Here is a 13,410-nt window from a genome sequence, read left to right as displayed (position 1 = left end):
GTTTCTTTGCTCGTAATAATGAGATGTGAGTGAATAAAGCAACAGTGTTACAGGATCAACCATTCTAATTATGAAACATTGATTGAGGATATCAAGAGCATTAGGGGAAGGAAGGGAGGGAAGAAAGGGAAAAAACTTCTCAATTTTATTGTTGTCAGGCAAATATTTGTATATATTGATTCCATTATGTATTGATGAAGACAGTTAATAAAATTTCTGGAACACGATGTGTATGAAGAATCTATATTCTAAATTGTTAATTTATTTCTCCGTAGATCTTCAACTTTTCGTGAATATATTTTACAATATTTCTAAGATAAGCAGATCATAACGTCGGAAATTAATTGGTTTATTAATATAAAGATCATAAATTCAACTGGAAGCAGTTGAAAAAGGATGAAAGTGAAATCACACTTCGTAGTTACGTATTCATTACTCTTGATTATAACCCGTCACCATAGCAGCAATGGCTATATAAGGATTTGCGTTTAGCATCCCCAAAGCCACAAGAGATCCTTACATTCGTGCTAATTGGTTTGCGTGATCACTGATTTACTTCCAGTTCTCTTCCTTCTGTGCCACACTTCGTTATCGATACTTGAATTAATTAAGCAATTATTTACTACAATGTGTGTGAAAAGATGTATATATATACACATACATATATATGAAGATTAAAATATCCGAGCATCTGGTATCGAGTATCGAATATGTGGTTCTATAAAACTTACTCATCAGTATCGTCTCTGGCATACAGAGCTAATGTTCGCCATAACTCTTTTGGACCTTCAATTGCAAGGGGGAAGTTCTGCCAGGACCATGAGTCTTGCGCTGATAACAAAAATAATACGTCGTAGGATTATCTTGCCAGACATGCGAAGAGATATATCAATGGATTTAATACACACACCTTTCGAGGAGTAATCGATTCGCCTTTTCGTCAAATCAGAATAAGCCTCCTGCTCATTTTGCAGCGGTAGAGGATCGTTTGACTTGAAATGCGTAAATCAAACATTATGTAACACGATCATTGAACGAAGGCTGATATAGATCGACAGTATGAGGAAGAAATTATTTTGTAAAAATTGGATGAATTCTAATAATCAGATACCTGACTATTTCTTCCAATTCGAGGAATATGCTTCTCGGCTTTGTAAAAAAAGTCCTCAAACTTGCCGCTTCGTCCTACCCGCGGTACGGTAGGTATTTTTGCGATTTTGAGAAAAAACGCTGGTACTTCGTCCGCCTTTGCGATATTTTGATAGATCAATAATGTGGTCACTCCAGCGAGAAAAGCTAAATAAACATTGCGGAAAATGTAACATTATTTATCTGGAAATTTCAATTGGAGTGAAGTATCAACCCCTTGCGTTGAGATTTAATTGGCAGACTCGTAGAATGTAAAGGTTTACTTAAGTTCACACTTGGAACTAAGGTACACATTGTAATTCTATTTATACGTACTTTACACAATCTCGTAGAATGCTTTCAAAGCATTCGTTGTTGAACATTTCGCTACTTAAAATAATGAAATTAGGTCGAGTTTTTAATCAGCAACGTGCACATTCCGCTCGCGAAAGCACAACATTCAGAATATGTTACCTCCACGCAAGAAGTTAATTCTTCAATTAACATAAGCACGCGTTTTTTCAATAAATTTATTACGAATACTTTACAAGGAAATAAAGGAGTGACGCCACAATTGGCTTACCGTTAAAGAAAACACCTCTGATCTGCCCGGAATGACTCCTTCTCAGCATCATCATCTCGAGAAGATCGTAGCACCTGCAATGAATGAAACGCAAGTGAGTCTTCGAGAGCAACCCTTCGCCCGATAGCTCGTCAGCGAGCGATTACGCGCCTCAGACACAAGCGTGACAATTATTGCGGCGTATGAGGAACTGCCGATCGCGACGTAGCATTCTCGATGATCCGTGAGTGACTGCCGAAGATTCCGAGCGGCTCCCGCGGGAAAGATGCGCGTCTCGCGGGCGTTCGGCGAACACTGAGCGATTTTTCGCGTACGGCTTCTTCCATTACCGCGAAGAGCGGACGAAGAGTGCTCCGAGGATTGTGGGCGAAGGAGAATCGACGAGGAGTTTGCACGTCGGGAAACCCCATCGCATTTGAATTCTGCCGGTTGTTTGTACTCTCGCGTTCTCCCCCGCGCCGAACACGCGCGAGAATATTCAACCGGGAACTCGCATACGGATAAAATGCATTCTATAGAATGCCTGAGTCGTAGGAAATAAAGGGGATGTTTGATGTGTCGCGATGTATTCGGCCATCGCGTGGATAAGAGTAAATACGGGATTTCCAAAATAACCAACGTGCGATCGATAATGCCGATTCTGGAGCGAAACATCGGGAAACTTCCGCGTAGGCGCAAATTTAATCTTACTTACAGAATCGCGATGTGAAACTATCGTTTTACGTGAGCTTTGATCGGCACCGGCTATGTACCGGCTTCGTATTTATGTTTTATATCTCCGAGGACATCGTTCGTAGAATAAAGTAAATAGATAAATATAATTAGTATATTCAATAAATTATCATTTTGATATAAACGATCGTTACAATTGAAATATATGATCTCGGTTGTGTTGGTTACAAATCGCGAGTAGAAGTTAGTTTTCAAACGCGGCCAATATTTTCTTAAAATGTCATGGGAAGCATATTTCTTATTCAGATATGAGAATGGCATTTGCCTTTCTTCCTTGAAATGTAGAAAGTATTGGTTATTCTAATTTTATGTCGTAGAGATGTGAGAAACTTGAGAAGTGCACATTTTTTTTAAGTATTGAGAAAATAGATCAATTCTGATTACTGTATTAGTAGATAATATCGCTTACCTGAAGTTAACTTGGACGTACTGAGTTTAACGTAATCAAACTCCCCATATTTATATCGAATTAAAGAGGAATTAAATATTTTGCTCATGTGCGCTTTGTGAATTAACACGGACTCCCCTATAGTATAGAGAATAAATGGCTCCGTCGATTTTTATCAGCGGGAGAACTATTGTCCTCTAGTCGTCTGAATATTTGACAATTTCTTATTACTGCGCACGAAAGAATATTTGATTCTGCATTTCTCGCATATCGTGCGTTTCTAAGATATTACAGAACTCGATCTGCCATTAAACACAATTACAATAATCATTATTATATTTGGAAATAAACTGTAATAATTGTTTTAATGCGGAACACCTTCTTTAAAACATATAAATTTTGTCGTAGTTAAACTTTTTAGTAAGTAAAATAGTAATATATAAATAATAAATATTTTATAGCCGCTTATAAATCAGGTAGGTCAAATATGTGTCAATACTTTTACAGTTGATCCACTATAAACACATGTGAACGTTCTTTCTTGATCCGAAACAATAGATTGTAACCCTTATCCCAGTAAGTGGAAAGAGGCAACGTGCTTTCCATGTTAAATCGTTCTCGATCTACATTTCAGGATGTCGACCTTTGGACAGAGTTCCAATGAATTCGTAAAATTGATCAATTACAGCAAAATCAATATCCTATCCAGTTAACGGAAACTGAGCATATTTTATTATTCCTATTATCTGATTTTGACCGGCGATTATTTCATAACGTAATTATTGAGAAATAGTAGCTACATTATTGTTCAACGGACTAACGTAAAATTACATTGGGCAGTATTCCCTGTCAACGCATTATATGTTTAATTAAAATAAGATGGAGAGAAGATCAAAGGTGGAAAATAATTTAAGTAGTGCAAATTAGCTCCTCAAATCATGGTGTTTTATTCGTGACGCTTGCAATAAACATATCATAAAAGCTTAAATAGTCGCAATTACACAACATCGTTTTGATAAATATAAATTTATGATTAGATATGTAACGTAATGCAGCAACGATTACTTTGCAGGAGACAACGTGATGAACTTTAAGCACATGTTTAGGGGTCTTTACAGGAGTTCTCTCAGTTGATTATATCGTTTCATGAATTGATCAGTCGGTGAGGTCGTGAAACATCTGGGTCGGAGTTTTATCTTCAGTTGGACTCTTGCCGAAGTAGCCAAGCGGTGCACGTTTCGCTGGCAACTTCACAAATGGTTGACAGAGAGCGGCTGGTAACATCATAATCTGAAAATATCAAGTTAAATAATTAGTATTTTTATTTTCCAGAAGCAACGAAATATAAAGTAACAGAAGATCGTGTACCTGGCTTTATTCAACAAGATTTTATAAATATTAATATTTTTAAGTAAAGGAATATTTCAAGAACGCTACAAAATATTAGATAATTATTATTTTTCGTAATTTTTCAAAAGATTATGTAACGTATAAAATAAAGAATTAAAGGTGAGATATAAATCCAGTGCAACTTAAACAGTTTTTATCAAATAATATAGTGTACAAATATGCTCAGTCGATATTTTTAAATAGGTGTATCCGACAGATGGAGTTGACTTTACAATCAAGTAAAATTGCGCAAGCTAAGACAAGTATCAAAATTAACATTTATATTGCGAAATGTAAATTTTATAAAAGTTCTTCATTAATTAGTGCTTACCAGTTACAGTGCTGGATCGTTTGCCGAATATACTGCCGTTGAAGGGTGGTTTTCTAAAGGCAGCGTCTACGCTGAGGGCAAGGATCACCATGATGACGGCAAGGGCGAGGGCGAGACGAGTAGAGACCATATTGACGATTTGATTTGTCTCCAACTAAAACAATAAACACATTATTCGTTAGCAGTTGTTAATTGTAATTTTCTTTTGCAATCGTGATCACACTCCGTTCGTCATGTTAAAAACAATCATTATTATATGTTGTGAATATTCTCTGGAACTAATTGATAAATTTTAAAAAGAATTGCGGCGAATAGGTTTCCGCACAAAACGAGAAAGCTTACTTACGAGCGAACGAGAGAAACACTGGCTGATTCTTAGATGATCGTCGGCTACCGAATGTTGCAAACAGCGTAAAAGCTGCGAGCTTTTATACTGGAGAGAACGGTCGAAAGACAAATGTCTCTATCAAACGCAGTCGACCTACATTATTTGCATGTGAGTTCGCCCAACGAGATATTGATTCGTTGAGAAATATCAAAATTTGTAATATCCAACAGTGACCAGCTTGCTCGATTTATATTCTGTACGTTGCGTGCAGATACCTCGAGAAAAGTTTTTACGAAATTGTGAAGATATTACAATCGAAAATATTTGTGTCACGGCGTCTTATAGCTAAACTATATTCAACAAAAATTAAGCCCTTCTACAGAACTGGAAAATTTTAAAATCACCGGTTATTACAATTATAAATAAACTATAAGAGATGTTTTTACCTGTTGGAGTGAGCTGTACCTGAGAGATGGTTGGAACTCGACTGATGCCTCTCCAACGTTGGATCTGCTTTTATAGAGGGATGTTTGCGCTATGGGAGTTGAAGTGTGATATTGCAACGTAAAAAAGAGATAATAAGCTATCAAAGAGCGTAATGAAATTGAGGGCTTCCCGATTGCCTTTTACTTCAGGGAAATAAAAACTGCTTCGTTCGTGTCTAATAGACCATATATCGAAAATCGTAACAGAACTGATTACTGTATAATATAGATAGAACTAATTACCGCTTAATATTCATTTAAAACTGCTCTTTCTTAGAAAATTATGTTAAGCAAATCAAAATCAATTTAAAATTCGCCATTTTACTATGACAATAAAAGTACAAAGAATATTAGTGCTTAAATAATCTATCCATTGCAATATAACGATATCACTCTATAAATTATAAATTGTTGCATACGGAAATGTTTATTAAGATATTTAATTTTATATAGGAAGAACAAAGGTACAAGATTAGTTAGAAAATTATTGTTTGATTCCAGTACTAGTAGTCAATAACGGTAAAGTAATGAAACAAAAATAATTACCAGCTCTAGCATCAGATAAATAATTGTTTTCTGATTGTTAAACCTTCAACAATATAACCAACAAATAATATGAATAACATATAACTACAGTTGGTACATATTTTTTTAGACACACATTATCATCGGTTGGTAAAAAGAATCACTATATTCTCGACAAATGATATATCTTGTATTTTATCTTAGGATAAATAAAACATTACTAATTGCGTTATCAAGAGATCCGTAGTAGCATTTTGCACCAAATATATATATTCTTATCATTATCCATACATATTGATTTTTTAGATGAAAGATTACCTTACAGTAATAGTGAATGGTATGAAACATAATTAGAATTCTTTCAGCATTTTTATTCCAACAATCACACATTATATCACTGTATGACAAAGCACAAGTGTACATTAAACATTCTCATTATATGTACATAATTTACAATCATGCCGTACAGTATAAATATAATTGGGAGATCAAATGTAGCTGAACTGCTTGCACAAGTATAAGATATGTTATCGAAGAACTTTTTAATTCTTTTATTATTTTTCGTCTGTCGAACTTTTAGGATAATAAAATCTTGCTTACATTATTATATTGCATGTGTATTGGTAACTGTTAAAAATCGTTATTGAATACATAAATACGAAAAAATTGTTATTCCTGGTTTCATCTTTCTTATATGTTATATGTAAGACGCGTATAATATATAAATATTTACAGGTTATATGTAATTACATCTACCGCCTAGATAATGGATTATTATAACCGATTCCTCATCATGCTCTCGATAATTGGTCGATTCTATATATTTATTACATATTACATATATTGTATGGATGTTTTCCTTTTTTTCTGATACTGGGTTTATTTCATATTAAATATTAAATACATTATACACAGTTGCGGTATTTTTCTCAGGCACTCAATGAGTAACTCTTTGTTTAATCACTGTTGTGTCTAAAAGTTCACAGATAATAAACAAAGAAAGAATGTAGGTGTCGATCGATAACCGAGAGCACAGTAAGATCGAAAATGCATCACATAGGCATACTAGATCTACCTCTTATTGTCGCGTCACAACTTTTCTTTTTAATCGGCGATAACGAACGTGCCGACTACCCATCGTACGATCGACATCACTTTCTGCGACCGATAGCTTTTCGATCGGAAGCAATCAATGACGATCGATGACGTGTTGGCCGGCCTCCATGCCAAGACTTATCGCATTAAACAACAAGTAACTATTTGTGTGTGTTTTATCAATCTATTTATCGTTTAAGTAATATCGCGTAAAATGGTTACTTCCGCCAAAGTAACAAATCGACTACAAAATGGAAGACATGGATTTTGTCTTGTCGCTTAATCACTTAATATCCCTAATGTTGTCGTGTAAAAGCTATCGGTTGCTAAGTAAATTACACCCGGCGCATGAATGCACACATTGCATATCATGCGCGCATACAAATAGAATTTATTGCATAATACACATATCACACATCGATGTCCTGTTCACACGTCGCAATTTCTTCGACCGGAGTCTTATTCAACGACCAACATTTAATCAACATATAGGCAAAGTAATAAATTCGCCTCAACAGGAAAAGTCACAATTGTGTACATAATCAACAAATTTGTGCGGAATAACTCTTTAGTCATACCATACTTTGTTGCTGGCTGTAATTATCTATTGCAAAATATATATTTTTAAAAAAAGAGAGAAAATACATAAAATATACAATTATATAAAGAGACTTCTGTTAAAATCGTTTCTCTCTTACGTACAATGCAGCGAAGTTTATTGTGTAATGTTTCGAAGCGTTAATTATATCCGGTACTATGTGTGATTAGAGAGCGTCAAAAGATACAAATAAGACATGTTTTATTACACGTAGGTTACGATTAGGTACGTCTCGTTGTGTGTGGTCGCGTTTCTGGAGAAACACGTGTTATCTGAAATAAGCTTAAGCTCTGTCTGAGTTGATAACGACAGAAATCTCATTATTGCAAGATAAACATTCCTTTTTATCGAGGCAAAGTATAACGCGAATCGTATGAACCGGACCTTGTGTAGAATTCTTAAGCCTAAAAAGGTTACATCAATGTTATATGTGTTAAGCGAAATTTCTTATAATTTCTATTACAATCATTAACTTAACGTCCCACAATTGCGTTTCATGTGCTTTAACACGTCGGGCATCGACGAAAAATTTTTTAGAACTTTTCATATTAAAAATTTTTTATATTATAGAGCAAATATATATATATATATATATATATATATATATATTCTATATTCCAAATTTATATCCAAAATTAATCGTACGCAAGTACGTAAAGTAATAATACAAAGACATATATAAAATCTAGAAAAGTACAAATCGTTCTTCTCTTACAACGGAAAAAGCAATCTATAATATGCCGCAATCCGACGTTTCTTGTCTCTGTGTAGTGAGTTATCGAATTTTTTTCAATGCACATAGAGCGCGAAGTGCTTAAGAAATTTCCGAAGAATAATCTATTATACTGTTTCGCTTAAGAGAAATACTGCTACGCGTTAGAAGACAGTGAACTACCAGGAGAGGAGTCGCGACAGTTGAAATCATTGAAATCGAAAGGGTATCGTACATGCTCCAGCTTAGAGCGTCTCTCTCTCTCTTACAATTCTCCCTGATTATGTCGAAAGTCACTTAGCCTAACGTGCCCTGATCGGGTCGATTAACCTACAGGATATGTGAATTCGTGCCCTCCCATGCCTTCCCGTTACCTCTTCCTCGACGTATCACGGTGTGAGGTAAGCATCACGGTACGATGTCACATCTGCATGCGTCACCGCCTTGGCCGCTGTTGCACTGCTCCATGCACCATAGCTCCCAGTCAACGTTATCGTCGTCCTCGTCCAGGGAGTCTGACGCCGCGGTGTTGTCCGTCCGGTCACCACCCTGCGGACGTACCCTGCCGTGACCGTAGCCGTTGTCCACCGGAGGCTGCTCGAGAACGTGTCGCCTCGGTTTCTCGTTCTCCGCATCGTGCGCCAGACGACCTCCGGATTCGCGATCGTCCACGATCAGATCGTACCCTTCAGCATCGGCGTCTTCGCGGAGCAACGCCGCGTGGAGCGCGGATATCACGAGTTCTCCGAGGGGTGAAGAGAAGGCGACGTCCTCCGCCAGCTCGTTCACCAACGAACGGATCTTCACGTTGGTGGGCATAACGGGCGTCGACCGGCAACGGCATCCTCGATAGGCGCCGAAGAACGATCTCAGAGCGAAACAGCTATCCCGGACGGAGGACTGCAGCTGGCGATCGCATAGCTTCAGACAGTGGCTGACGATAATCCGCGCCAGGTCCAGGACGGAGCCGGACTGGGCTCCCCGGAGTTCGCAGACTCCCTCGGGAGACGATCTCGCTCTGGGGTGGCAGAGCAAGACGCATGCGTCGTCGACGAGAGGGATGCTCGCGGCGCAGCCCACCAACGCCAACAGGAACACCCACCGGAGCGGAGGCGTCATCTGAAAGTGATGGCTAATCAATACCTGAAGTGGATGTGGAACTCCACGTTCCGATGCCAGCCGCCAGTCGGGAGGGGCACACGTACGGCCAAGGAGGAATTCCTGGAGTCCAACCGCTCCCGAGTATATGCGAGGGAGCCGGATTTCCTAGCCGTTGCGTGAGATGAACGAGGATGGAGACACGTAGAACAGTCTCGTTGTGGGATTCTAGATGATGTAATTAACGCCCGCCGCGATGGACGTCACGTGTATTGATGAACATCGGGCTTTACTGTTGAATTGTTTTGCGGGTTTCATGCTGATCTTGAAAATGGCCGAAGGATATGTGCGTTCTGCCGAAACGTGGATATAAATATGTCTTGGAGTTACAGAACGCACCTCTATTGTTTGCGGAGAGAATAATCACGAGGATTTACACAACGTCGCTCACAAGAACTACTACCATGTGAATAAATCAATAATAAAGATGGCTGAGATTTTTTAACTAATAATTATGGTAATACTGATTATTTGTATGTATAGCTACTGAAGACAATTAATATATACATAGTAAACTATATATATGCAATAATTTCATAACTATATTTTATCTTACAAATCAGGTTATGAAAGTGTGATGAATGAAATGTTTCCGGAAATATTTGGAATATTCGAAATATTCACAGTCACTTTGTATATATTTGATACGGTTAAAGACTATTTTCTTATTTTGCACTGTTATAAATAACATGAATTTTTGCCCCTTTCTTCACTTTTTGCGAATGTCAAGAAAGACGAGACAGATTGAAGAGCTCGAACTCACCTTTATTTAAATATAATATTTACAATAATAACACGTGTCAATTCAGTTGGATTCAATCGCGCTAAATCAAGCGAGACACTTGCAGCTTTGTAATGCGCGTTGCCGACTGAACTGCTTGATCATCGATAATTCGCATCGCATTAAAGCTCTATCAATCAGCACAGTTTAGTCATATACAACCCACGCCTTGAGATTACGACAGATGATAACATTTTCAAACAATCTATATCTTCGCTAATCTGTAAGAAATAATAACTCAGTAGCCTATCTGTGAAGATACTATACGTCATATTTATATGTTTCATCATCCATAATATGTCCATATTGCGCACATAATTATATAGGAATAAGCAACAAAGTAACTTTGGATGAATATATCCGATATTATACATTAGAAAGAAAACATCTCTTTGTTTTAAATTTCCTAATAGTGATATTAATTCCGCCATATGTAAGAGATATAACATATATTGCGCGTTTAAATGAAATAATTAACTTTTCAACATCTGTGCTATAAAGATCATAATTCGATTGAATGTTCATGGAGCGCTTGATTTCGAGAAAAGATTAGATAAAAAAGATTATAACCTAATAGATAAGCGCACGAATAGATTAAAAGGAAGGATTTAAGAGGACGAGCAACGTACCAGTGGCATATGAATCAGTCACAATTTCATATCGGTCTTTCGCTCAGTCATCATTTTTATCCAGGAAACTTTCGATTCTCTTCTGTCAGTTACGCAATTTTCACGATAATAGCTATTTCAGCCAAATAGAATTAGGTTATTTATCACAGATGAGCGGATAAATATTTTTCAAAGTGGCGGAAATTCTACAAAGGGAGTGATAAAGGATATTCTTTTAACTTCACGGGCAAAGTGAAGTTGAAAGACATTGCATTATCGATAAGATGGTGGCGACACAATATCGTACAGGATTTATTTATTACTTATTGGATCAATGGAATGTCGATATCAACACAAATCCAGGCAGAAAGTAGATATAAATCAATGAAAGACATGTGGCATTTGCACTCGAATCGCACATGCCGATTATAAATCTGGTAAAAAGATTGTCTAACTGTACACGCACAAATCTTTGATTTAAGATATTGTAAATTATATTCTGCTTCAAACTATGTGAATAATGTGAACGTAAGTTGATATATCTATCAATTATCTACAAACGACATGATTTATAATAGTGATATTCAAAGATTTACATATGCGGTATGGTTGGAGAAATGTAAGATGGATTAAAAGAAGTCGATGGCAATTCATTACAATATAAGTGCTTAACTTTTGAAGCTGAATAAAGCTTGATACTTACAGAAATAGCCGATGATTAATCGTCGAATAAGTGAGTACTGCAACGTATTTCCTAAGATTTGGTAATAATGCTTATCATTCATCTTTTTCTGCATTAAATAAGGTACTTTGTGTATATTGCAGTTTGGAAAAAAGAGAGGTAAGCAAAGAAATAGCGCAGCAAACGTATATATGCTGTGTTTTAAACGACGATATATATTTAAATGGCAAATCCCTTTCCGAACGTTGCACGGGACGTCAGTTCAATTTAAAGTTTCCCGAAAGATTTGCGATGAAGAACGAGAAGTTTGTCAGCTTCTTCGTGACGAGGCTACCCTTCTTCGGAGGATGGGAGGTAGATGCGGGATCGATGCTATCTGACCGTGGTTCCATTAAATCGACCTCTCTCTCTTCCCCCCCCCCTCTCTGTCGGCTACAGTAAAATAACTTGAACCCCCTCTTAAAACAGTCACTTCAAGCTGGTAGTTGTTGTTCACGAAAACTTAGTGCTAAAGCTTTTCAACGATAATGCCTTCTTGTTAATATTGCTACTTACATACGAAGTACAAGTTCTAAAGAATCTTTTTTCTTCCAGTACAGAAAATCTCGGTTGAGTTCTAAGTGGATCGTTATAAATCATTGTAAATTATTATATTATACTATATGTTGTGATAACAGATGCATAAGAGAAGGTTAAAAAAGGTCAGAGAGCTACTTTCGAATGAGCAATCAATGAACCACGAATAGCTCATATCTACAATGATGTATGAAACTTTTGCTAATTTATATAAAATGATAAAAATATAAATATAAATATCCTGGTTATCTGATATTACCAATATCATATTTTCTTGAGCAATTTGAAGCAGTAACCCAGGATCATGATTTATTCAGAAGAACATACGGTGCGTCTTGAAAAGGAAAAAATTAAATTTATATGTGCACATAAAAATATATAGTTATTATAGTTATTATGGAAGTTATATATACTAGTTGTGCCAATTTCAAATATCTGGATATCTTGGGTACTACTCGAATACCTGAGCCTTTTGGATATTATCGGATAATATCTATGAATTTTAATTAATGGTATTAATTTCAAATATCATAATTTCTGTATGCTATCCGAGTATCCGATTTTTCCGGATATTGCCTGGGTTCTTGGGTAATATTCGCAGGTTTGGATTAGTGGTATCAATATTAGGTATTTTTCGAGGAATTTTTCGATCAATATTAGGTATATTACCTGGTTATCTAAATAGTATACGTGAGTTTGGATACCCAGGTTATACCAATATAATACTAATTACATGAAGTACTCAATTAGGAAATAGCCATAGTTCCGAAATAAAGACGTATCGGTATATCATTTTATGAAATTCACCGTATATTTCATATTTTCTACAATACAAAGATACTTTATAATAGTGACCTGTTTTCTGGTAAAGATTTCTGACATCAGTCAGAAATGGTCTCTTCTCGTGAAATATTGAATGCAGCGTACAACGAATTCAATAACTTCTCGTGCATTACATCGAATGTGGCCACGTGGAGGATTTACGTTCCTACATAAGACGCAAGATATATTGACCTCAATGAGACGAGTATGTGCGTACACTTCGGTATTTCTAGTTACGTTCCTGGCCCTTTCTGGGTCTTGCCCTGTCCTCCACCCACAACGAAGGACGGAGGAAGGTATTGATTAAATTCACCGACGGCCATTTTGTCCCGGCACCCTATTGGTTGCCGTCCATTTTGTCCTTCCCATCCCCTTGGTCCATGTAACCACCGTTTCTTCCTCTTCCAATATCGCCGTCCCTGTTTACCTACCTGTTCGCGTTCTTCGCCCCCGATCAACCTTAGCTAGAGGAAGACGACGCAGGCGTCG

The 13,410-nt window shown here is 36.8% G+C and overlaps 3 protein-coding genes across 6 annotated transcripts; all 3 read right to left on the bottom strand.

The window, feature by feature from the left end:
• Window positions 1–443: 443 nt before the first annotated feature.
• On the bottom strand, window positions 444–1,789 carry LOC106743876. The gene is made up of 5 exons (XM_014618106.1): window positions 1,712–1,789; window positions 1,112–1,296; window positions 905–992; window positions 732–831; window positions 444–597 (listed from the first exon to the last, which is right to left on the bottom strand). The coding sequence occupies exons 1-5, from the start codon at window positions 1,764–1,766 to the stop codon at window positions 528–530; spliced, it is 498 nt and encodes a 165-aa protein (XP_014473592.1). The 5' UTR covers window positions 1,767–1,789; the 3' UTR covers window positions 444–527.
• A 1,974-nt stretch (window positions 1,790–3,763) lies between these two features.
• Window positions 3,764–5,361, bottom strand: LOC106743870 (SIFamide-related peptide). Of its 4 annotated transcripts, none has more exons than XM_014618096.1 (3): window positions 5,326–5,361; window positions 4,552–4,705; window positions 3,764–4,121 (listed from the first exon to the last, which is right to left on the bottom strand). In XM_014618096.1, exons 2-3 carry the CDS (start codon window positions 4,679–4,681, stop codon window positions 4,030–4,032), a joined length of 222 nt encoding a protein of 73 aa, XP_014473582.1. In that variant the 5' UTR covers window positions 4,682–4,705; window positions 5,326–5,361; the 3' UTR covers window positions 3,764–4,029. The 4 variants fall into 4 exon arrangements, with proteins under 4 accessions (XP_014473582.1, XP_014473584.1, XP_014473585.1 ...); XM_014618098.1 differs by having other exon boundaries at window positions 4,552–4,699; window positions 5,326–5,356; XM_014618099.1 differs by lacking the exon at window positions 5,326–5,361 and adding an exon at window positions 4,898–4,949 and having other exon boundaries at window positions 4,552–4,699.
• Window positions 5,362–8,204: 2,843 nt separating this feature from the next.
• On the bottom strand, window positions 8,205–9,413 carry LOC106743869. The gene has a single exon (XM_014618095.1). It carries the CDS (start codon window positions 9,411–9,413, stop codon window positions 8,703–8,705), a length of 711 nt encoding a protein of 236 aa, XP_014473581.1. The 3' UTR covers window positions 8,205–8,702.
• Window positions 9,414–13,410: the final 3,997 nt, after the last annotated feature.

This window comes from Dinoponera quadriceps, unplaced genomic scaffold (genome assembly GCF_001313825.1).
Source record: "Dinoponera quadriceps isolate SergipeBrazil2010 unplaced genomic scaffold, ASM131382v1 scaffold1070, whole genome shotgun sequence".
Taxonomy (NCBI): Eukaryota; Metazoa; Arthropoda; class Insecta; order Hymenoptera; family Formicidae; genus Dinoponera; species Dinoponera quadriceps.
This window is presented reverse-complemented; position numbering and strand designations above follow the sequence as displayed.